The 26861-nt window shown below is 42.0% G+C and overlaps 1 protein-coding gene across 1 annotated transcript in view; it reads left to right on the top strand.

The window, feature by feature from the left end:
* SOX9 (SRY-box transcription factor 9) overlaps window positions 1-25005 on the top strand; it is a 67216-nt gene extending 42211 nt beyond the window's left edge. Inside the window, exons 2-4 of the mRNA XM_082271561.1 lie at window positions 18856-19613; window positions 22140-22393; window positions 23768-25005. Coding sequence (XP_082127687.1) covers window positions 19183-19613; window positions 22140-22393; window positions 23768-24528 — 1446 coding nt within the window. The 5' untranslated portion in view covers window positions 18856-19182 and the 3' untranslated portion in view covers window positions 24529-25005. The remainder of the gene's footprint in view (window positions 1-18855; window positions 19614-22139; window positions 22394-23767) is intronic.
* The last annotated feature ends 1856 nt before the right edge of the window (window positions 25006-26861 follow it).

The following is a 26861-nucleotide window of genomic DNA, read 5'->3' as shown; positions in this document are numbered from 1 at the left end:
ATGCAATAAACAACCCACATTTTTGGTAAAATATAAAAGACGAGGTTGCATCGAGTAAATAGACACCCAACATGCCAAACTTTAAATTTGTGTGCACCCGTGAAATGGTGACAAAGTTCAGTACCCTATATATTCTATAGGGGGCGCTTCAAAAGCCCCCTATAGGTCATCAGTTTAGTGTTACAAAGGAGATCTGGTGCTAGAAATATTGTTCTCACTCTGGCGTGCGCGGCGATATGCAACATGTGTATCGCAATCAGCGCCATCAACACAAGCGTTTATGTTCATAAGTGCGTATATGTGGGGGGGTGAGGGCCTCAAAAAAAAAAATTTGGGGGGGGGGGGTGGATTTTATATGCTTGGGTGTAACTTTTTGGCAAAAAAAATATTTTTGCTTAACCTTTTTTTTTTTTTCTCATCACATAGGAGACAAAATGTGATGATTTTTAGAAGGCAGATTCTCTTTAATGAGACATCCAGGGTCTCCTCTGGGCTCCATTGAATGTAATGCAATACAAATCCCATCATGCTATGCTAGACGGGAAAAGTGACAGGAAGTGATGTCATACAAGTCGCTTTCTGGGTCGAAGCAAAAAGAGGAGGAGAAAAAGAAAAAGCAAAAAACATACAGATGGGCGCCCCTCTAGGAAGTGTGCCCGTAGGCACATGCCTACAGCGCCTATTGGGAAATCTGACCATGACTACTCACCAGCATTGTCTATGGTCTCCCTGCAGCTGACTCGCCCAGATGTTCAGATTGTACATTGTAACTTTGTAGGAGGAGGAAGCATTTCCTCAGTCTCCCCTCCCCCAGTGATCAGACTGTACATTGTAACTTTGTAGGAGGAGGAAGCATTTCCTCAGTCTCCCCTCCCCCAGTGATCAGACTGTACACTGTAACATTGTAGAAGGACAAGGAAGCATTTCCTCAGTCTCCTCTTTCCCCAGTGATCAGACTGTACATTGTAACTTTTTTAGAAGGAGGAGGAAGCATTTCCTCAGTCTCCCCTCCCCCAGTAATCAGACTGTACATTGTAATTTTGTAAAAGGAGGAGAAAGCATTTCCTCAGTCTCCCCTCCCCTAGTGATCGGACTGTACATTGTAACTTTGAAGGAGGAGAAAGCATTTCCTCAGTCTCCCCTCCCCCAGTGATCAGACTGTACATTGTAACTTTGTAGAAGGAGGAGGGAGCATTTCCTCAGTCTCCCCTCCCTCAGTGATCAGACTGTACATTGTAACTTTGTAGAAGGAGGAGGGAGCATTTTCTCAGTCTCCCCTCCCTCAGTGATCAGACTGTACATTGTAACTTTGTAGCAAGTGGCAAGGTGAGAGGTCGCAGCAGGGGCTGATCGGTGTGTAAAATGCGCCCCTCTTACTTTTATTGAATGTATTGATGTGACCTCTGTGGACATCTGGGACTGCGTTGGGCAGTGCTGCTCAGTGGGGTTGGCATGGAACGCCCATGTTTGAGTGGAGTACCTTTATACTCTCCACCATTACAGACAGGTGAGTGGCGTGGATGCGGAGCCCCTCCATAGCCCTATGTTTTTAGTGTAAACAGCAGGCGATAGCCCAGCAGTCTGCGTGCGTTTCACGGCCATGCAAAGCCTTCTTGTGTACGGCCGCTGGCAGCCATGACTGCGTCATTGTTCTCTGTGTTTTGGAAGCAGAGACAGATACTCAATCCTTCGCTCCCGGGATCCGCTGGGAATACCGCGCTGAAATAATATTTATGGCAAAGGCACACACCGAGATACGGGCTCTGATGGTGAGTGGCAGCCGGCCTGTGATACGCCTGTCACCGAGGACCCCCGAAACGTAAAACACGCGTCAGTTCATGCGGGATCTCTAAAAAATAATAATCGCCGTTTAATCTGTCTAGAATATAACGAATTTATCTGGACAGAAATACTTCCAGTGGATCCGCCGGAAAATCTAAGATGACGAACGTGACGCCGCCCGCCACTATTACACGGAAAATAATGCAACGGTTCTATTACCTGTTAGAGCCGGTTCACACTGGGGCGACTTCAAAGCCGCCCGACTCTGAAGCGCCCCGTGCAGCGCGACTTCAGCATGGCTTGCAAACGACTTCTGTAATAGAAGTCAATGCAAGTCTCCCCCAAAGTAGTGCAGGAACCTTTTTCTAAGTCGGAGCGACTTGAGTCGCTCTGATTAGAATGTTTCCATTGCACTGAATGGAGCGCAACTTGTCAGGCGACTAAGTCGCCTGACAAGTCGTGCTCCATTTAGTGCAATGGAATCTTTCTAATCAGAGCGACTCAAGTCGCTCCGACTTAGAAAAAGGTTCCTGCACTATTTGGGGGCGACTTCGGAGGGGCTTGCATTGACTTCTATTAAAGAAGTCATTTGCAAGTCATGCTGAAGTTGCGCTGCACGGGGAGCTTCAGAGTCGGGCAGCTTTGAAGTCGCCCCAGTGTGAACCGGCTCTTAATCCTTCCTGCACATCCCTTTTATCTTGCTTTATCCACTTCAGCTCCGGAAGATTTACCCCCCCCTCCTCCCCTTCATGACCAGGCCATTTTTTGCGATACAGCACTGCATTACTCTAACTGACAAATGCGCGGTCGTGTGACAATGCACCCAAATAAGTCCCAGTTCACATTTGTGCGATGTGGAAACGCTGCGAATATGCAGCGTGTTCCCGCATCGCATCCGCACCCCTAAGTCCCGGTTCACATTTGTGCGATGCAGGAACGCTGCGAATATGCAGCGTGTTCCCGCATCGCATCCGCACCCCTAAGTCCCGGTTCACATTTGTGCGATGTGGGAACGCTGCGAATATGCAGCGTGTTCACGCATCGCATCCGCACCCCTAAGTCCCGGTTCACATTTGTGCGATGCGGGAACGCTGCGAATATGCAGCGTGTTCCCTCATCGCATCTGCACCCCTTTGCAGTTCACACTGCCATATGCGATAGCTGGGGGTGTCAATTAAAAGTTAACAACACCCCCAGATCGGATCGTATATTGCAGTGCGCAAGTTCGCACAGAATCGGATCGAACTAGTGTGAACCACCATGCGATCCGATTCTGCTGCGTACCAAAAAAAGGGTCCTGTGAGTGTTTTAGTGCGACTGCGGTGCAAATTCAGCCATACAAACTGTATGGCTGAAATTTGCACCGCACAGAGATCGCACGTAATTTTAGAAGCAGTTTTAGGAGCAGTGCGCTCCGAATTACATGCGATCTCTGTGATCGCACAAATGTGAACCGGCACTAAAACTAGCAAAAAAGAAACAAAAAAAAAAAGACAATATTTTTTACTTTATTCTAGAAGTCGCGGTTCACACTTATGCGATGCGGGAACCCTGCGAATCTGCTGCGGGTTCCCACATCGCATTCCCAGCACAGGCAGTTCACACTGCCATATGCGAATCGCTGGGGGTGTCAATTCACAGTTAAGGACACCCCCCCCCCCCCCCAGATCAGTTCACATATCGCAATGCGATCTGACATTCGGACATGCGAACCACCATGCGATCCGAAAAAAAAGGGTCCTGTGCGTGTTTGTGCCGAATCAGATGCGAATTCAGCCATACAATCTGTATGGCTGAATTCGCATCGCACAGACATCGCATGTGATTTTCAGAGCAGTGCGCTCCGAATCACATGCGATGTCTGTCATCGCAGATGTGTGTACCGAGCCTAAAGCTATTATGCTACCCAAACAAATGTTCTTTTTTTTTCCCACAAAAAAATTTCTTTTGGTGGTATTTGATCACCTCTGCGGTTTTTTATTTTTTATTCTATAAATAAAAAAGAACCGATAATTTTGAAAAAAAAAAAAAACAAAACATTATTTTTACTTTCTGCTATAAAAAAAAAAAAAATATATATATATATATATAAAATCTAATTTCTTCATCAATTTAGGCTAATATATTTTCTGCTACATGTTTTTGGTTAAAAAAAAAAAAAAATCCCATTAATTGTATATTGATTGGTTTGCGCAAAAGCTATCGCATCTACAAACTACGGGATAGATTAATGGAATTTCTATTTATTTATTTTTTATTAGTAATGGTGGCAATTAGCCCCTTATAGCGGGACTGATAAAAAAGGAAGAGGTTGGGACTTTGAATGATGCAAGTGGCATACAGCTGATGAAGTGATGTAGTACTATGGCATATTTATTAACCAGTTTTGGACCAGGATTTGCCCCCTTAATGGCCAGGCCATTTTTTACGATTCGGCACTGCGTTATTTTAACCACTTAAGCCCCAGCCTTATTTCGGACACTTTTTGTTTACAAGTTTAAATCAGTATTTTTTCCTAGAAAACTACTTAGAACCCCCAAACATTATATATATTTTTTTAGCAAAGACTCTGGAGAATAAAATTTCGGTCATTGTAATATTTTTTATCACGCGGTATTTGCGCAGCGGTCTTTAAAGCGCCATTTTTTTGGAAAATTTTTGAAAAATCACATTTCACTAATTTTAAAAAATACTAAACAGTAAAGTTAGCCCATTTTTTTTTGTATATTGTGAAAGAACATGTCACGCCGAGTAAATAGATACCCAACATGTTACGGTTTAAAATTGAGCCCCCCCGTGGGATCGCGACAAACTACGGTCAATAGAGATCTCAATCTGCGACACTTTAAATTTATTTAACGGTTACCAGTTTTGAGTTAGAGTGTAGCTCTTTTTTTTAAATTATTGCTCACGCTCTGGCGATCGCGGCGATACCTCACATGTGTGGTTTGAACAGCGATTTCATTTGCGGCTCGACTTCCGTATACGTTTTTTTTTGTGCGCGAGCTAACGGTGACGGGGGCGGCTAAATTTTTTTTTTTTCCCATTTATTTTATTTATTTTTTTAGCTTTATTAAAGTTTTAAAAAAAAAAAAAATCTGATCACTTTTATTGCTGTCACAAGCAATGTAAACATCCCTTGTGACACCAATATGTAGTGACAGGTACACTTTATGGAGGGATCGAGGGTCTAAAAGACCCCAAACCCCTCCACTACACTTCCCTGTATGCAAAACGACGAAAACTGCATTTTTGCATACAGCCATTTTTCAAATTTGCCGCCTTTTGCAGCACAGTAACCCAGAAGTGACGTCATGGACGCCGCCTCCGGGTTACGTCATCGGAGACCCGATCGATGCTGTTTCCGGCATTCATCGGGACTCCGTCCAGCCGGCGGACGTGCCGGCTGGGTGCTCGGGGCTCCCGGTGGAACGGGAGCCCCGGGCAAAGCCACGGAAGGCGGCGGGAGGGGGGGGGGACGTCCCCTCCCGCCCCCCCAGGTACCGATCGAGCGGCTCCCGAGCCGCATCGGTCGGTACCGACGGAAAGCCAACCGTCGGCTCTAAACCACGGTACCGGGATGGTGCCTCTAGCTAGAGGCATCTTCCCGGTACACTACCGCAAAGTTTACCGACGTAGACCTACGTTAGTATGCGGTAAGTGGTTAATGGAAAATTGCACGGTCGTGCGATGCTGTACCCAAATAAAATTGATATTCTTTTTTCTAGAGCTTTCTTTTGGTGGTATTTGATCACCTGTGTGATTTTAATTTTTTTGCGCTATAAACAAAAAAAACGACAATTCTGAATAAAAATAAAAAAAAAAAAAAAATTTTACATTCTGCTATATAACATTCCCCCCAAAAAAATATTTTTTTTCATCCTTAGGCCAATTTGTATTCTGCTACATATTTTTGGTAAAAAAAACAAAAAAAACAATAAGTGTATTTTGATTGGTTTGCGCAAAAGTTATCACTTCTACAAACTAGTGTAAAGATTTATTTATGTTTTTTTTTTAATTTATTTTTTATTAGTAATGGCGGCGATCTGCGATTTTTAGCGGGGCTGCGACATTGCGGCGGACAGATCGGACCCCTGGCTGACATTTTTGGGGGGACCAGTGACATTACTACAGTAATCAGTGCTAACATTATGCACTGCTGCTGTAATAATGACACTGGCAGGGAAGGGGTTAACCCATGGGGTGATCAAACGATTAAGTGTGAGCCTAGGGGGGTGTTTTCTAACTGTATGGGGGCGTGGCTTGTGAAATGATCAAAGAGACATGTGATCCTAAATAGAAGGATCACAGGCGCTCTGTGATCATTCCAGGGAGAAGAACGGTCGGATGTGTTTACAACATCCAACCGTCCTTCTCTGTCAGCGGGGAACGATCGCGGGTGCCCGGCGGCAATCGCGGCCACCGGCCCCATGAATCAGCTCCCCCCAGCACCCTGCTTGCGACCGACATAGAGCTACATAGAGTAAAACTGCAGTGGGCGGTTCTGAACCGGTTTAACAATATTACTAATATTATTAAACAAAAAGTAAGAAATTCTTAATTTTCATAAATCAAATCATTATTCTTTTGATGCATTGTTGCAGGGCCCTTAACCACTTGCCTGCTGGGCACTTTTCCCCCCTTGCTGCCCAGGCCAATATTCAGTTTTCAGCGCTGTCACACTTTGAATGACAATTGCGCGGTCATGCAACACTGCGCCCAAGCAAAGTTTTTATAATTTTTATGCTTTGTGCTCTGGTCCAAATTAGTTGGTGGAGGGGGGATTATGATGTGGGGATGCTTTTCAGGGGTTGGACTTGGCCCCTTAGTTCCAGTGAGTGCCGGTTCACACATATGCGATGCAGGAACCCTGCGAATCCACTGTGGGTTCCCGCATTGCACTCGACTCGCAGACAGTTCACACTGCCATATGCAAATCGCTGGGGGTGTCAATACAAAGTTAACAACACCCCCAGATCGGTTCGCATATCGCGTGTGAACTGTCAATTCGGACATAAATTGGAACGCATGGGTGTGAACACCCATGCGATCCGATTCTGGTGTGGACCAAAAAAAGGGTACAGTGCGACTTTGGTGCGAATGTGATGCGAATTCAGCCATACTATCTGCATGGTTGAATTCGACAATATTTCTATACATGATGCTGTCTGATCTGATTTCTCTTCAAGGATCCAATCCCTCTTCAATGATCCAGTCCCTTTTCAAGGATCCAATCCCATTTTATTGGATTCAATCGTTTTTCAAGGATCCAATCCTTCTTCAAGGATCCAGTCCCTTTTCAAGGATCTGTTCCCCCTTCAAAGATCCAATCCCTCTTCAATGATCCACTCCCTTTTAAAGGATCCAGTCCCTTTTCAAGGATCTGATTCATTTTCAAGGATTCAATCCCATTTTATTGGATACAATCTTTTTTCAAGGATCCAGTCCCTTTTCAAGGATCTGATCCCCCTTCAAGGATCCATTCCCTCTTTAATGATCCAAACCCTTTTCAAGGATTCAATCCCATTTTGAGAATCCAGTTCCTTTTCAAGGATCCAATCCCTTTTTTAAGGATCCAATCCCTTTTCATGGATCCAATCCCTCTTCAAGGATCCAGCCCCTTTTCAAGGATCCAATTCCTTTTCAAGGATCCAATCCCTCTTTAAGGATCCAGCCCCTTTTCAAGGATCCAATTCCTTTTCAAGGATCCAATCCCTCTTTAAGGATCCAGTCCCTTTTCAAGGATCCAATCCCTCTTCAAGGATCCAGCCCCTTTTTAAGGATCCAGTCCCTTTCATTGATCCAATCCCTCTTTAAGAATCCAGTCCCTTTTCAAGGATCCGATCCAACTTCAAGGATCCAATTCCTTTACAAGGATCCAATCCCATTTTATTGGATTCAATCGTTTTTCAAGCATCCAATGCTTCTTCAAGGATCCAGTCCCTTTTTAAGGATCTGATCCCCCTTCAAGGATCCAATTTCTTTTCAAGGATCTAATCCCTCGTCAAAGATCCAGCCCCTTTTCAAGGATCCAGTCCCTTTCATGGATCCAATCCCTCTTTAAGGATCCAGTCCCTTTTCATGGATCCAGTCCCTCTTTAAAGATCTGATCCTTCTTTATGGATCCAGTCCCTCTTAATGGATCCTGTCCAGCACTCAGCTATCACATTTTCTTTTTACTTTAATAAAGCACTTTAGAAGTGTTGCAGCCTCTTTTCTTTGTTGAGTGATTTGTTGCATGTTCACTCGCTCTCTCCTATTTGTTCTCAGGTGATGATTTCCTTTTAGCCTTCTTCAGCCCCAAATGGCAGCTAAAGCCCCGTACACACGTACCGATCGTCGGCCGAACGATCGGCCGTCTTTTGTCCAGGGCTGTCCTGTCTGTTGAAAACTGCAAAAGACTGCACACTAATTTTGTCGGCCAACAACAGCCGACTGCAGAAGTGATGTCATGTGATGGTTAACTTTCCTTGTCTTTTTTCTTTTCTGAGCATGCCCAGTCTTGCAAATCTGCTGTCTGTCGGCCGAAATCTGTACTGACTGGCGAACAATCGGCCGTTATGGTGTCGGCATACAAAAATTTTAATGCTTGCACGACAGATTCTGTTCGGCCGAAAGTGCGCTGTCGGCTGTCGGAAGCATCATACTAACAAGCCGGCCGTTCGTTCAGCGGCCGAACATTTTCGGCCGACAATCGGTACGTGTGTACGAGCCTTTACACAGACCAATAGACTGTACAGCAAATCAGCACAGACATTGAGTGCTCATCCATGTCAGGAAATTGGACCGAGTTTTAAATGTTTTCAGCAGATCTTTCATGGATCTTCATTTTCGGCTCTTTATGAAGGTCATGTCCTTTGAAGTGCCTCCACAAATAAATGCTAAATGTCTTAATGTAGACATGTTTTAAAGCAGTAATAAATTCAAAACCAAAAATGTCATATATTGCAGCTTACCAATCATTAGATGTGGCGGCTGCATTTCTTTTCTTTTTTTCTTTTATTTTTTTTTTTTAGGCTTTTTTCCCTCCTGTTTTCACCTGGTGATCTGGCCAGTAACACACCACCTGTATAAGAACTACCCCCCCTCCCCCCCTCCCACACACACTCTGGATGAAGGAGCACAGGTGGCAACTTTGGGCAGCAGCACTATCAGTCTTGGGGGGGGGGGGTGTTAGATGCACTGGCTGATTTAAATACACTAATGAATTGAAGCCACAACTCCAGCTCACACTTTATAAGCAGTCACAGCAACAGTTTTTTAGTTTATTTTTGGGATAAAGTTTTTACATAAATAAATAAAAGCTGATCATTGTACACTCAGGCCCCGTTCACACTAAGGCGACCTGTGAGGCGACCTGGTCGCCTCACAGGTCGCCGTAGGTCGCCTTCCATAGGGAAGCTGCGGACCCGTTCTAATAGGAGCGACACAAGTCGCTCCGACTTAGAAAAATGGTCCGGAGCTTCTTTGGGGCGACCCGGAGGCGACCGTCATAGACTTCAATGTTATGAAGTCCGTGGCGGCCGCTCCGAGGTCGCGGCGCGCTGCTCACACCGCGACCTCGGAGGTCGCCCCCCCAAGTCGGATCGCGGCAATGTGAACGGGGCCTTAAAAAAATGATATGTTGGATTTAATTAACTATTTTATGTCAACAAAGTTGCACATAACTGGGTTACGTTGAATTTAAGTAACTTACTGAAATAGACCATGTTAGAGCCGGTTCACATACAGGCGACCCGACTTGCCGGGGCGACCTGTGAAGTCGCGGTGCACATCGTGCACCGCGACCTCGGAGCGACATGCACGGACTTCATATCATTGAAGTCAATGCAGGTCGCTCCAGGTCGCCCCAAAGTAGTACAGGACCCTTTTCCTAAGTCGGAGCGACTTGTGTCGCTCCTATTAGAACGGGTCCTGTGCTAATCTATGGCAGGCGACCCACGGCGACTTGTCAGGCGACCAAGTCACCCCAGTGTGAACCGGCTCTTACTTAAATTCAATGTAGCCCAGTTACGTGCAACTTGTTGACATAAAAAAGTTAGCTAGGTCTCTGGAACCGTCTATGAGGAACATACATGTATGTTATGTAGTATGGCCTATATCGCTAAACATTTCATTTGCTGTTCTTGTGATAGAAAAATTTGTTTCAAGTGCTATCATACTGTTTTTTCTCTTTGTATTAGTTGCTTTTTCAATAAAAACTTCTTATGGAAAAAAAAAAAAAAAGTTAATTAAACCCAACATATCATTTTTTTGAGTGTATAAATCTAAATATAATATTAATAAAAAGAATAAATATAAAGGGTGCTAAAATAATCAATAATCAATACAATACATGTTTGCTTTGGGGTTTAATACTTTAAATGCAAGTCACAGATAAGTATTATTTTTCTTTTATAAAAAAGATTTGAAAGGAAATCTGCACTGAAATGAATACTGGGTCTGTTGTTAATGACCTCCTTCTGAACATACTATTCGCCTGGCTGCCTCTGGCTTCAGTGGTTTGGGTCACTGAACTGCAATAAGCATGCAGCAAGTGAATCAGAGCTCCTGGTCTATCAATACAAAAGGATAGAGGCCTCAGCATAGGAGACAGTCAACTGAAGACTTCAACTATGGTAGTTAGGCAGCTTGATCTGCCCTCCTGCCTAGTGACTGCATATAATACCACTATTATTTAGCAATGCTCCTGCATCAATTTTTCACTTTTTTTGCATTTTTTTTTTACACTCCAAAAATGTGCAACATTTTTTTTTGCAGGACAATATGGCACAAAAATGTGCTAAAACACACAAATTAAAAACATGCCAAATAAGCCTCCAAAAAAGGTACAGGAGTTACTTAGCTCCTGTACCTTTTTTGGAGGCTTCTTTGGCATGTTTTTAATTTGTGTGTTTTAGCACATTTTTGTGCCATATTGTTCTGCAACAAAAAATGTCTCTGCTATTACAAATGCGCACTGCATGTTTTAGTGCATTTTTGGTGCATATCAGAACCGTGCGCAGAAACGCGCATTTTTGCACAGGTTTCCATTATGCTCAGGTGTGAACAGCGCTTAGTGTCAGGTCTCTAGCCCACTGCAAGAGTGTATTCTGGCAGGATTGTGCATTCGATTAAAGCATTAGAGGCTGGAGTAAAGGTAATTTTTTTTTTTTTTTTTTTTGGGGGGGGGGGGGGGGCATGCTGGCAGTTTACTTATAAATAGCTTTTTCAAACTAATTTGTATATGGGGGAGGGGAAGGGTGCTGGCATACAAATGGACCTTCTGCTGGTCAAGGCTTTAACCACTTCTGGATGGAAAGATTTTACCCCCTTAATGACCACGCCATATTTTGCGGACAATTTAGCGGTCGTGCGACACTGTGCCCAAATGAAATTGATGTCCTTTTTTTCACCACAAACAGAGCTTTCTTTTGGTGGTATTTGATCACCTGTGCGATTTTTATTTTTTGCGCTATAACCAAAAAAAGAGCGACAAATTTGAAAAAAAAAACTATATTTTTTTACTTTCTGCTATAAAACATTCACAAAAAAAAAAAAAATTCAAAATAAAATATTTTCATCATTTTAGGCCAATTTGTATTCTGCTACATATTTTTGGTAAAGAAAATCCCAATGCCAGTGAATTTTGATTGGTTTGCGCAAAAATTATCACGTCTACAAACTAGGGGAAAGATTTATGTAATTTTTATTTATTTATTTTTCTTACTAGTAATGGTGGCGATCAGCGATTTTTAGCGGGACTGTAACATTGCGGCGGACAGATCGGACTCCTAACTGACATTTTTGACACTTTTGGGGGGACCAGTAACATTACTACAGTAATCAGTGCTAAAAATATGCACTGTTACTGTAATAATGACACTGGCAGGGAAGGGGTTAACCCAGGGGTTGATCAAAGGGTTAAGTGTGAGCCTAGGGAGTGTTTTCTAACTGTGAGGGGGGTGGGCTTGTAATATCGAAACAGAGACCTGTGTTCCTAAATAGCAGGAACACAGGGGCTCTGTGTTGATAGCAGAGAGAACAACGATCTGATGTGTTTACAACAGCAGACCGCTGTTCTCTCTTCACGGGGAGTGATCGCAGGTGCCCGGCGGCAATCGCGGTCGGCGGCAATCGCGGTCGGCGGCCCCACGCCTCGGCTACCCCATGAGCGAGTGGGCGCCGGCGCGCCCACAGGATCGCTCCCTGCGAACCGCTGTACGGGTACAAAGATTCGTGGAAACCTTCCGACCTGCCGCCGGTGGCTGGTTGGCAAGTGGTTAATAGATATCCGCACTTTGCCTTCTTACAGATATGGTGTTATCCATACCTGCCACTGATGATGATCAATAAGCCTGAAACAGCCCAAACAAGTTGCAATAAAAATATAATCTGAGGGCGTATCTGCGCTGTACACTGGAGGTTCTGGGTGCATGGCTGGTCACTGGGGTACCAAGGGAGGATCTGCATGGCTCTGCCCACTATTTATTTTAAAATGAAATGTAAGCTCCTATGACCCAGAAACACCTGTCTTAAAATTTATGTAAACCCCAACAAGAACCTTCTCTTGTTTTTCTCCCTTTTGGTCTCTTAGGGTTGTTCACACTTGACTAAATTTCTAACGCTTAACAAACGCTCCTAAAGTGTTGGTATGGGCATTAGACTACTAATGAGCGTTAGTATGAGCGTTAGACAGGCATTTTACGAGCGTTAGTGAGGAGTTAAAAATTCTCCCCAAACGCCCTATGGGCAGTTCTGAAGCATTTGACGAGCGTTACCATAAAACGGCTCAACAAAGCCTATTCCATTACAGTTAATAAGCTGATCTTAATGCCCCACAACTGCCTACTAGGGATCGACCGATTATCAGCAAAGCCGATATATCGAGGGCCGATATGCACTTTTTGGAATCGGCCCCTGGGGTTACCGATATTTCGGAAAGTGCTTGTACTGGAGTGATGCCTGCAGCTAGAAGCATCACCCCGGTACCGGCGTCCATAGCCGACGGTCGGCTGTCTTGTAATGACAACCGATGCGGCTGAGAAGCTGCTCGGCTGTCATTATAAGGAGCGGGAGGGGACGCCCCCCCCCCCCTCCTGCCGCCTTCCACAGCTCGCCCGAGTCTCCCGTCCCACCGGGAGACCCGGGCATCCTACCTGCACGACCGCTGAAGACCCAATCAAAGCCACATTCGGCTCTGATCGGGTCTCCATGCAAAAACCCAGAAGTGATGTCATGAGTGACATCACTTCCGAGTATTCGGCGCCAGATTAAAAAAAAAATTACAGCATTCAAAACAGCCAAACTTGCCATTTCGAATGATTTAAAGTGCAGAGGAGGGGTTTGGGATCCCTCCTCAAAAGTAACTGTCAACAAAAAAAAAAAAAAAAATATTTTTAAATGTACAAAAATATCGGCTGATATTGGCCGATACCGATATGCATTGACCAAAATATTGATATCGGTATCGGCAATGAAAAACCAATGTGGGTCGATCACTACTTCCTACCAGAGCATTTGCGAAGCTTTACCATAGACTTGGTATGGGAGCCATTGAAAGGCTTCAAACACCTCCTGACTCGACACGAGGCTTTCATTTTGAAGCGACGCAACGCTAACGCTTCAAGTTTTGATAGTGTGAACAGCACAATGTGTATATTGTATAGTATTGTATCTTGTGCATAGGCATTTGAGGGGCCTTTTTAACGCCTCTCAAACGCATGCTTTTAATGCCAGTGTGAACCCAGCCTTAAATATACAGTTAGAAGTGTTTTGTCATATCTGTTCAATAGATGCAAGAAAAATTATGTTGATCCTGCCAGAAGTCCAGTCAACTGACAACTTCATGTTCTCTCTGCCTGTTCTTGCTCTTATTAGTAGTATTGTCAGCAACACTGCAGGGTTGATTTACTAAAGGCAAATAGACTGTGCACTCTGCAATTGCAGTTGCTCCAGAACTTAGTAAATGAGCAGAAGCTCTGTGGACTTCCATCATCCAATCATGTGCAAGCAAAAAATGCTGCCTTTTTTTTTTTTTTTTCATTTTCCTTGCATGTGATTGGGCATTCTTTGCAAAAGTGAATCTTTACCTCATTTACTAAGATCTGGAGCAACTGCACTTGCAGAGTGTGCAGCCTATTTTCCTTTAGTAAATCAATCCTTGTGTGTACCACAGTACACCTCCCCCTTCTAAAATAGAAACAAAAATTGTATTACACTGTATATATTTATGTTTCTTTTTTTTTTCCTTTATTTTCAACTGGTGGCCCTGCCACTGTCCTAAGGTGACAATATTCTTCCTCCATAGATGCAGTTGATTGTTGTCACCCTAGGGCAGGAAATGGGGTTGATTTACTAAAGGCAAATAGACTGTGCACTCTGCAAGTGCAGTTGCTCCAGGGCTTAGTAAATGAGGTAAAGCTTCATTTTAAGAATACCAAATCACACGCAAGGAAATTTTTTTACAAAATGGCATTTTTGCTTGCATATGATTGGATGATGAAATTCATCAGAGCTCCCCCTAATTTATTAAGCTCTGGAGCAACTGCACTTTACAAAGTGTACAATCTATTTGCCTTTTGTGAATCAACCCCAGAGTGTTTTACACTGGCAGGGTTACTAGGTAGGGGGGAAAAAAGAGAAAAGAGAAAAAAAGAAAAGGGAAAAAAAAATAAAATAAAATAATATAATATGCATGAAAGCATTGGTGAGCTGCAATATATTAAATTTTTATTCTTATGTTTAAAATAAAAAATGCTCTAATTTCGTGTCAGGAAGAGTTTCAGCAAACCCCATCTCTTCATTCATTTGTGGATTGCAATGCCCATCCTGCTCCTTTAATGATGTGAGCTGTAGTACATTAAAGGGCTGGAAATCTGTTGATCTTCTCAAGCACGCAGTGTGATTTATCAGTGCAGGAAAGTGAAGTGCCACAAGCAAGCAGCCTTCAATAAACAGCATTCACTGTCTCTCTAACTACATCAAATATTTGCCAAGCTTAAGAGCCATCAGTACACCAGATAAGTTTTACTCTCTCCCATTGAGATCCTTCACTTTTTTTTTTTTCTACTACAACTATTGACTGTGCACTAAAAAAAGCAGCACTTTCCTGTACTAAACATTCTGCATGGAGAGACTCCACTGCAGTAGAAACAATTTTAAAAATGGCATAACACACTAATTGATCAAGTGAAATTTAAGTAGCAAAAAAAAAAAATTTGACACCAAATTTAAAAAAAAAGAAAAAAAAAATTATTGTTATTAGGAAACTTGTTGCACTGTGAGTGAGTTTTGTAAATTTGCCATGAAATCTTTAAAAACAATGAATTTTGTCATGTTGCTATTGTGTTTCATTTATCTGCACAGTGTGTGTAGATCTTTACAAATATTAGAAGTATTCATAGTTGTATCTCTTCGTGATCATTATATATTTGATAAAAGTTTATAGTTGTATCTCTTCGTGATCATTATATATTTAATAAAAAAATGTCAAGTTGTATCTCTTCATGATTATTATATATTATAATAAGAGTTGATAGTTGTATCTATTCTTGATCATTATACATTTACCAAAAGCTTGATACAGGTCCACATAAAATAGATAACAAACAGTCAAAAAGGAAGATTTTCAAAAGCATGCAATATAAAATGTAATAAAAAATCTGATTTGCAATATTTATTTATTAATAGCTGTAATTGTGTTTGTATTTTCGATGTCCCAGCACTGTTTTTAACCCCCCCCCCCTTTTTTTTTTTTTTTCTTGCGTGCATTTGATGTTAGGAAGAAAAGTTAGCAGTTTGCTGTAAGGCAGTTTGATGCGGCTCTGATTGCAAAATGATTCCAGTAATTGAAATTAGCACATTTGGAGAGGCAATTTAGTATAATAGATGACTTTGGTACATGTGGAGAGGCAACAAAGGACTGACTGCAACTCTCCTTGTGTGTTTCAGATATTCCTGTTTGAGGTTTGCAGCTTTAAAACTTTTATTTGAACTTATTTTTTGCAAGATTGTTAAATTTATTTTATGGTTTTGATATATATATATATATATATATATATATATATATATATATATATATATATATATATATATATATATATATGTGTGTGTGTGTGTGTGTAATTTTGCATTTTATATAATATATTTTATATATTTTTAAATCCTTCTTGATGCTCTATCTGTATTTTCTCCTTCTGCCTGTTAACCCTTCAATAACCCGACACTAAGTTTTTAACTTTGTAACTGTTTCAGTGCAGAATCGGAGATGGAATAAAGAATTCTGCAAATCCTACATCCGTTTTCTAATGTCTGCAAGGACATTCGGATGTCTAATCGGAAGTTTGATACATCAGAATTTATTCTATTTGTTTATTATTAATATTAATATTATTAATATCGTTTTGTAATTAAGAAAAAAGTTTGTAAAAAAAAAACGGATAAAATAAATAAACTTTGCCCCGATCCTGCCTGGAAATATCCTAAACCGATATCTTCAGAGAACAGAAATATAAAAACAAAATCGGATGAAATAAACAGGGTTTGAAGGCGCTCATTGGTGTGAAGGGAGCCCAGAAAGTCCTTGATAAATGCTGGTGATCCGAGCAAATATTTAATTCCATGTTTACTGCAATGGACTGTGCTTTTTTTTTTTTTTTTCATTATTAAAATATAAAAAATAAATGCAATATTATTTTTTTTAAACTGTATCACATATGTAAAATAAGCCTTGTAGAAACCAATAATGAGTACATTGGATGTATGAACTCCATGCAGAGTGAGCGATGTAGATAAGGACAGAGAATTGCTAATACTAGCCCCATGTCCACCAAATGCCTGATGAGCAAAAGCCAACAGAAGTGTCCTTGTTGTTTGCCAGAGATAGGTGTAATTAGCAGCAATCAGTGGTCAAACATTGCTACCTATTCTCTGCAAAGTTACTATGCAACGTTTATTAATGCTGAGACAAAAAAAAAAAAAAAGCTTCTTCTGCTTCACCTCCCCCAAAACTGTACTGGAGAACCAGAGACTGATAGAGAGCCTGGAACAGTTTTCTGGAGCGTTGCTGCCCCCTATAGGCGAAAGGAGGTATTGCAATCTGAGCAAATGCCTTTTGCAGCAAAGTAAACTGCTCTGCATTCTTCTGTTGCAAAAAAGAATGATTGGGTAAGGTAGGGGTGCTATGAAAAATATTAGGTGGTTGGAGGGTTGTAAAGAAAAGTGCTAGTATGAGCAATAATGGGGGTTCAGCTATGTATTTGCTGTATTTATAGAACATCAACAATTCACGCAGCATGTTACAGAGTGCATGCAACCATTAGTCCTTGGAGATTACAATCTATTGTACCTAACAAACATGCTGATAGTGTCCCTGATGGGACTTGAATCCAGTGCTGCAAGGTAAGATCACTTCATATATTGGGCTGATTTATTAAAGGAGTAGAGTCTTCAATCCAAACATGGATATTCACATCAATTATCCAATCGTGTGTAAAGCATCTGCACATGTATTTAGATTGGACAATAATTTTATTATTTTTTATTTTTTTTTTGCAATACACTAGCAATCCAAGAAAGTTCATTTATAATAATAATAAAATGTTTTAATCCCTTTTCCATTAATTTGGAGTCCAGCAAGAATTCTGTTGAAATTTTCAGCTTTCGGGACACCTCCTGAGCTTTCCACCAGTCCTCCTTATGACATGTTTGAAGATGGGGGGCATTGGACTACCCACTAGGAAGCAATGACATTTTATGACATATTGGAGATGTTGGCACAGGCTACATTGGAGATGTGGGCACAGGCTACCCATCAGTCCTTCTTATGACATGTTAGGAGATGAGGGCACTGGACTACCCACCAGTCCTCCTTATAACATGTTCGGAGATGAGGGCACTGGACTACCCATCAGTCATCCTTATGACATGTTAGGGGTGGAGGGCACTAGACTATTTACCAGTCCTCTTTATGACATGCTAGCAGATGAAGGCACTGGACTACTCACCAGTAGTCGTAATGACATGTTAAGAGATGAGGGCACCGGACTACTCACCAGTCCTCTCTATGACAGGAGAGGATGGCACTCTCTGTATCCTCTGTATGACATGTTGGGAAATGAGGGCACAGGACCCACGAGTCCTCTATATAGCATATAAGGAAATTAGGGCACTGGACCATTTACCAGTCCTCTTTATGACATGTTTGGAGATGAGGGCACTGGGCTACCCACCAGTTTCCTTATGGCATGTTAGGAGAGGAGGGCACTGGACGACCCACCAATCCTCTGTATAACAATTAGGAAATTAGGGCACTGGACCATTCATCAGTCCTCTTTATGACATGGTAGGAAATGAGGGCACTGAACTGCCCACCAGTCCTCTGTATGTTATGTTAGGAGATGTGGGCACTGGACTACCTATCAGTCCTCTCTATGCCATGTTAGGGGATGTGGGCACTGGACTATCCACCAGTCCTCTGTGTGATATGTTAGGAGATATGGGCACTGGACTACCCACCAGCTTTCCTTATGACATGTAAGGAGATGTGGGCACTGGACTACCCACTAGTCCTCTGTATTATATGTTAGGTGGTGTGGGCACTGGACTACCCACCGGTCCTCTGTATGACATGTAAGGACATGTGGGCACTGGACTACCCACCAGTCCTCTGTATGATATGTAAGGAGATGTGGGCACTGGACTGCGGGCCAGTCCTCTGTATGCCATGTCAGGAGATGTGGGCACTGGACTACCCACCAGACCTCTGTATGATATGTTAGGAGATGTGGGCACTGGACTACCCACCAGTCTTCTGTATGATATGTTAGGAGATGTGGGCACTGGACTACCCACAGTCCTCTGTATGATATGCTAGGAGATGTGCGCACTAGACTACCCACCAGTCATCTGCATGCCATGTAAGGAAATGTGGGCAGTGCCATACATTATACAGCTCTGTGATAAATATACAACGTTTGTTTAAAAACTGTCTAGGCAAACAAAGGCAGGACTGCAGTTAGATGGTTCAGCACTGACAGCAGTTAGAGTTTTTTTTCTCTCTCTCTCTCTCTGACTTTTTTCTTCTAATTCTAGAAAAGCTCCAGGCTCCGCCCAGTCAGGTGGGAGTGCCTGCCTGTGATTGGCAGAAAGTTACAAAGGAGGATGGTATTTATTGCAGCAGCCCAGTGGCTTGCAGAGCAGACTGTGAAGTTGGGTTAGTGTGAGTGCTGCGCTGGAAGGACTGTGCTGCATGTGGAGAGAAGCCTGGAAGATCACCCAGACACCTATCTATGGTTTATCCTTCCTTCTCCAAGAGACTCTGCACACCCCCACCTCTGTGAGCAGCCTATAGCTGCACATTTTTCATATATATACATATATATTTTTTTCTCCTTGCACCCCACTCCCCATCTGATTCGCATGAATCTGTTGGATCCTTTCTTGAAGATGACAGAAGAGCAAGAGAAGTGCCTGTCTGGGGCCCCCAGCCCTAGCATGTCTGAGGACTCAGCTGGCTCCCCCTGCCCCTCTGGGTCTGGATCAGACACAGAGAACACCAGACCCCAAGAGAACACCTTCCCCAAGGGGGACCAGGACATGAAGAAGGAGACAGAGGATGAGAAGTTCCCGGTCTGCATCAGAGAGGCGGTCAGCCAGGTGCTGAAGGGATATGACTGGACCCTGGTGCCCATGCCAGTCAGGGTGAACGGATCCAGCAAGAACAAACCGCATGTCAAGAGGCCCATGAACGCCTTCATGGTGTGGGCACAGGCTGCCCGGAGGAAGCTGGCAGACCAGTACCCCCATCTGCACAACGCGGAGCTCAGCAAGACCCTGGGCAAGCTGTGGAGGTAAGTGCCATGCCACCTTCCCATTGTCAGAATGCCACCTTCCAATTGACGGCATGCTACCTTCACATTATCAACATGCCACCTTTCCATTGCCAGCATGCCACCTTTTTAATTGCCAGCATGCCACATTCCCATTGCCAATATACTACCTTCCCATTGCCAGCATGCCATCTTCCAATTGCCAGCATGCCACCTTCCTATTCCCAAAATACCACCTTCCCATTGCCAGCCTGCCACCCATGCCATTTAATATGGGCACTGCGCATTTATTATATGTCCTTGTGCAAGCAGTGAGCTCTGTCTTAGGTTTCTGCCATCTGTTCCTATCAAAGTAGGCTAGGTGCAGGCGTATAGTGCCAACGTGGGCATTTCCTGGGTAGTATTTTGCGGGCATTTCAGGGGTTAATTGCCATTTTTCCGGCTGCTGTTGCTGCTGAGTACCGCACATTGCTTTGCTGCGCAATTGTCGGGATTTGCAAGGAAAGGCGCAAAAACAGAATCATCGCTTTCAGAGATTTATTTCTGATAAAAATGAATTGGGTGACATGGGTTCTAGGTTACTCCGGTGTTTTTATCATATACCAGATGGCACAATGTTGGAAAACGGTCATTTTAGAGAGCATATGTTACTCTCTCTCTCTCTCTCTCTCTCTCTCTCTCTCTCTCTCTCTCTCTATATATATATATATATATATATATATATATATATATATATATATATATATATATATATATATATATATATATATATATATGTGTGTGTGTGTGTGTTCCAGATATTGCAGGCAGCATTAGCCCAGTAGATGCAGATAATGTAGGTGTAAAGCAGATATTTAGCAAGTTTTTTTAGGAAAAAAAAAAAAATATATATATATATAAATATATATATATATATCCAAGGTTACTGCACTCCAAAATATCTATTTTCTTTAAAAAAAAAATAGTAATAATAATATATATATTTTTCATACATAAAACGTGTGTTGCAGGCTCTCTGCATTGCATTGCTCAGATGAGTAGTATAGCTTTGTACTGGTATTCTGAAGCCCTGCATTGGTATTCTCAGCTCTGCTGTCTCAGATTCTTCTTCTAATCTCTGTAATACACCACTGGAGGGCTCAAGCAGACCCTGGTGTGTGCATAGCCTGAGGTTTATTCCTGCTGGCTCTATAGGAATTACTCATCTGAACTTCAAAGGACTTTCTTTATGGCTTTATCTGATTGCCGGCGCTGTCATTAAATGAGATTTTAGGTGTGCTGGAAGGTTGTTCTCTTCTGGTATCTGGTTTGATTGCATTCTGCAAGGTTTCCCACTGATTCTACTACTGGTCCAGTTTGTGCTGAATTTGCGGGGTTGGGGAATGCTGACCAGAACCACAGTTCCACAGTTAGCTGTTAACCCTTTATATCAGCTCTAGGAGAAAAGTGATGGTGGTGGTGGTGTTGGGGGGGGGGGGGGTATGTGTTATGGCAACCTGATCCAACATAAAGGGCCCATTTACTAAAATATGTAGCTTTAGCGGTTGTTTCACCAAGGCTGGAGAGTGCAAAATCTGGTGCAGCTTTGCATAGAAAGCAACCAGCTTCCAGGATTTATTGTCAAAGCTTAACTGAAGAAGATGAGGTTAGAAGCTGAGTGGTTTCTATGCAGAGCTGCACCAGATGTCCCACTCTCCACAATGTGTAATATCATTGCATGTATATATATATATATATATATATATATATATATATATATATATATATATATTTTTTTTTTTTTTTATATAGATAGATAGATAGATAGATAGATAGATAGATAGATAGATAGATAGATAGATAGATAGATAGATAGATAGATAGATAGATAGATATGTATATATATATATATATATATATATATATATATATATATTATTATTATTATACAGGATTTATATAGCGCCAACAGTTTGCGCAGCGCTTTACAACTTGAGGGAAGACAATACAGTTACAATACAATTCAGAACAGGAGGAACTAGAGGGCCCTGCTCGTTAGAGCTTACAATATATATATATATATATATATACATAGAGAGAGAGGGAGGGAGAGAGAGGTACAATATATATATATATATATATATATATATATGGATAGATAGATAAATATATATATATGTAGATTTTTATATATATATATATATATATATATATATATATATATAATGTATACTCATTGAGCAAGCCTATGTTACCCTCAGACAACCAACTGTAGAAATGTATTATTAAGAAGAAAAAAAAACCTAAAATATTAGTTCCAAACCTCCTGTACTGTACATGTAGCATGCAGAGTTTGCAGTGTATGTGTTATTAGCATGTCTGTAATATAATTTATGTATGAATAGAGTCTAAAAGGAAACTGGATCCATAGACAAATAGAGCAGTAGGTAAACAGAGAGAGAGAGAGAGGAAGAAAGAGAAATAAAGAAAGAAAGAAAACTTTTATTGTATTGGTAATACATCAGTTACTTGAAATATCTAATCATATTATTTTTGCTTAATTTTAAGGCTTCTGAATGAAACTGAGAAGCGCCCTTTTGTGGAGGAAGCAGAGCGTCTGAGAATCCAGCACAAGAAGGACCACCCTGACTACAAGTACCAGCCCCGCCGTAGAAAGTCTGTGAAGAATGGGCAGGCTGAGCAAGAGGACGGCTCCGACCAGACCCACATCTCCCCCAACGCCATCTTCAAGGCTCTGCAGGCCGAATCACCACACTCTGCTTCCAGCATGAGCGAAGTGCACTCTCCTGGAGAACACTCAGGTACTGACCCCTAAAATACTGTGAATTGATTTCATTACAATCAAAGCACAGATCACATCCTTGTTCTTGTCCTCTCCCATGAGTCCAGTCTATGCAGTAGTTTTTGTTTTTTCTTTGTAAGAAAGTTCAAGCAGGAGGGATTCTAGGGAATGCCAGTTGTGCTTGAAACAAACAAAGATAAAATTCCCAGTTCAATTTGCCAACCAGTTTGCTTACCAACCAAATTGGACTGTCTAACAGTTTGCGTCAATACAGGGGTTTAGTTAGCACACATTTGCAAACGCATGTGAAAGCTGCAGGGCCATGTCAAGGCTCCCTGTTACCTGCAGTCCTAACTCTAATGAATTTTAAAGAGTCTCCCAATCTCTTGAACCTGGGCCAGTTTTTGCTCTTTGTTCATTTTAACACCCACTAAAAATCCTCATCCAGGCATGTGGGACGGTGTACAGTTTATGCCCTACAGCAAACCGCCTCTTTATATACTTTGCTTTATTTAGAATATGGCCTGGGGGGTATAAAGCAAAATTTGTTTTCACTGTACTAGTCCAGGATTTAGTTTCAGTAAATCCAACAGGAAGGCGAAAAGCCAGCTGTGAAGTCACCTAATTCTTAGCAACCCGTCAAGTAAATAACTTATTATTGGCCTCTGTACTTATTCTAATGAAATTCTATGGGGTTCTAGGTTTAGCACATAAAGGCTGACTTACCAAATGAGTGGAGCTTCTTCATTCAAACAGTTGTGTGAATGTTCACTTCAGTTATCTAATTGTGTGAAAAGCAACTGCACTTGATTGGGTATTCAAAGTGAACTAGAGATTGTATTTCTCATGATTGGATAATTGACGTGAATATTTGCACAGTTTTCTGAGTGCAGATCCTCAACGTCTTTAATATATCAGCCCAGGCCTACATAAATCTCTCTCCCTCTCTCCAAACATATTTTATACTGTATGTGAAATTTCCTGTTAAACATCCATCTGCTCAGTGTACACCTTAACCCAACTGCAGATGTAGTTAATCATTAGCATTGTTATCATTACAGTTATATGGCACCTGTTTGCAGGAGACCTGGAGTTGGGTTTGAGGATCTGAGATATAAGATAGTTAAGGCGCTTGTAGCATAAGAACCGTTCCTAACCCTTTAACTCCCAAGTTTCTGGCTGACAAACTCTACTACTACATATTTTTTATACTACTGTTTGATGAATGTGCAAGCAACTGTAGCCAGAACCCATTTGATTGCTGCAAAACTTAAGCTTCATGGGTTGATCTCAGAATGTTCATGGTCATGATGTTCATAAATTAAAATTTTAGGTGTTTTTTTCCATCTCATGAAAGCCAACAAAGCTCATGTTCCTTTTTTCTTTATTTCAGGACAGTCCCAAGGTCCACCAACCCCGCCGACAACCCCTAAAACAGATGTGCAGCCCGGCAAGCCGGATCTAAAACGTGAAGGTCGCCCATTGCAGGAGAGTGGCCGCCAGCCACCCCACATCGATTTCCGTGACGTGGACATTGGAGAGCTCAGCAGCGAGGTCATCTCCAACATTGAGACCTTTGACGTCAACGAGTTTGACCAGTACCTGCCGCCCAACGGCCATCCCGGAGTGGCCTCCACGCAGGTTACCTACACGGGCAGCTATGGCATTAGCAGCGCCACCAGCGGTCCGGCCGGAGCTGGGCACACATGGATGTCCAAGCAGCCGCAACAGCAACCTCAACAGCCCCAGCAACAGCATGGTTTATCGACTCTGACCAACGAGCAGAGCCAGTCTCAACAGAGGACACACATCAAAACTGAGCAGCTTAGCCCAAGTCACTACAGCGACCAGCAGCAACAGCATTCCCCGCAGCAACTCAACTACACCTCCTTCAACCTCCAGCATTACGGGTCCTCCTACCCAACCATTACCCGCTCACAGTATGACTACACCGAACACCAAGGCTCAAACTCCTATTACAGTCATGCTGCGGGCCAAAGCTCAAGCCTCTACTCAACGTTCAGCTACATGAACCCCACTCAGCGTCCCATGTACACACCCATTGCAGACACAACAGGGGTCCCATCTATCCCCCAGACCCACAGCCCCCAACACTGGGAGCAGCCGGTCTACACACAGCTGACCAGACCGTAGACTAATGACTATAGACTACTGAAAAAGGACAGTTCACCTACCACCGGTCAAGCAGTGCCCTCTTCTGAGGCATGGCGCAACGCCCTCTGCTGGCAGCCAGCAAAATAGGTGTCACTCTTCCGTAAAGGTACTTCCTCCTCTCCTGTCTCAACAGATAAAACAAGGAGATACTTTTGAAAAACCGTCAACTTGATTCTCAAAGAGACTTTTTTTTAAAAAAAAAAAAAAACTCTACATCCTCTGTGAGGACTAGACTCTATCAGATATATTTTTTAGTATGTACTGTGTATGTTTTATTACATTTTTATTGGGGGTTTATACATTTATATATTAGAGAAAAACAAATACATTGTAAGGATAAAAGTTAAAAAAAAAAAAATTTTTTTTTTTTTTTTGCTTCTTTGATGCTTCAACTGCTCGAGTAGTTTTATATCTTTGACTTTTCATTCAACTGAAAGTATTTTTGTAAAAACAAAATTTAATTGAAAAACTTTAGACTTACGTGATAAAAAAAAAAAAAAAAAAGTTTTTTTTTGGCCATATGGTCAGAAGGTCAATAAACTGCAACGAGATTTACTGTTATGCGTTGAAGTAGGAATTTTATTTCCACATCCATTCCCAAGTGCCAGTTGTTAAGCATTACGGTCGAAGATGACCGGTCACAAGATGCCTGTCAAAATGTTTCGTGCCAGCCTGTATACAAGTGCCCTTTAAGACTTTTGTCTCCAGCAGCAAAAAAAAAATCAAAAAGAAAAAAACAGTTGGATTAAATAATTGCTAACAGCAGATGGTACCAGAGATGACGTTCATAAATTATTTATTTTATAATAAAAAAATAATAATATTGTAAAAGATACTTAAAACTCCCGAACTTCTAATTTTTTTGTACAAAAAAAGTTATATATTATTAGCATGCTGCTGATTCCATCTTTGGAAAATGCGCTTTTTTTTTTTTTTTTCTATTTTTGTTTGTTAAATTATGGGTTTTTTTGCTTTTATTTTTTCTTTTCTCTACTGTTTCCTTTGTGTTCTAAGGTCTATTATCTAACTGTTAAAGATTCACAAATTTCCATAAAATATAGCAAAGCATATACTGAGAATTACTTTTTTTTTTTTCTTTTTTTTTTTTTTTACCAGAGTCCCAGAAAATGTGTTTTTTCAACTTTTCTTAAGCTTATAACTCTTAAGATATATATATATTTTTTTTTATTGAGGACGCGTGGAAACAAAATCATGGATTGGGTCTTTTCTCAAACGCAGAGGAAATCTACGACTTTAGCAAATGGTTGTTTAACTTTTTGCTTAAAACAAAGTGAACATTTTTTGTTTGTCAGAAATGTGATTTTTATTTGTGAATACGGCATTCAGCACTCCAAAATCAATGACTTTTAAGGCATAAAAATAAAAGAACGGGCCTTAAAAATTTTCCTTTTAACTTAAATTAAAAAAAAAAAAAAAAGAGTACACAAAGCGGACCTCTGGAGTCTGTGGATCTTCATCTCAATGATGTGCTTTTTGTTTTTTTGTTTTTCTATTGTTATTTTCTGTCTTTGTTTAAACTTTATCTTCTTGTGTATTATTTGTTTTTCGCAATAAATATGATACAATGTACAAAGAGTGCAATGGTCGTTCCTGTTGCTTAAAGTAGGCCTGGTATCAGATATATTTTTTTCATGGTATACGCATGCATTCTAAGTAATGTTCCAGTTCAAGACTAGTGCCGCTTCACACTACGTCGCTCAAACTTAGGGGCGACCTGTGAAGTCGCGTGCACCGCGACTTGCACGGACTTCATAAAATGAATGTCTATGCAAGTCGCCCCGAAGTAGTACAGGACCCTTTTTCTAAGTCGGAGCGACAAGTCGTGGCAGTGTGAACCGGGACTTAGTGCCGGTTCACACTAATACGACTTGTCGGGCGACTTGGTCAGCCTGGCAAGTCGCGCACCGTCGCGGTCCATTGAGTAGTACAGGACAGTCGCTCCTATTAGAACCGGTCCTGTACTACTCAATAGACCGCGACGGTGCGCGACTTGCCAGGCTGACCAAGTCGCCCGACAAGTCGTATTAGTGTGAACCGGCACTAAGTCCCGGTTCACACTGCCACGACTTGTCGCTCCGACTTAGAAAAGGTTCCTGCACTACTTCGGGGCGACATCGGACCGGCTTGCATTGACTTCTATTATAGAAGTCGTGCTGCACGGGGGCGGCTCAAAGTCGGGGAGACTTTGAGTCGCCCCCCAGTGTGAACCGGCTCTTACAGGTATTCATTACATCTCACAGAGATCACAGTACTGCCCCTGACAACGCCTTCATCTGCTTTTCTCTCTTGAA

The sequence above is a fragment of the Pelophylax lessonae genome (genome assembly GCF_965119305.1).
Source record: "Pelophylax lessonae genome assembly, chromosome: 11".
Taxonomy (NCBI): domain Eukaryota; kingdom Metazoa; phylum Chordata; class Amphibia; order Anura; family Ranidae; genus Pelophylax; species Pelophylax lessonae.
Note: the sequence above shows the minus strand (reverse complement) of the source record. Positions and strands in the feature narration are given on the sequence as shown.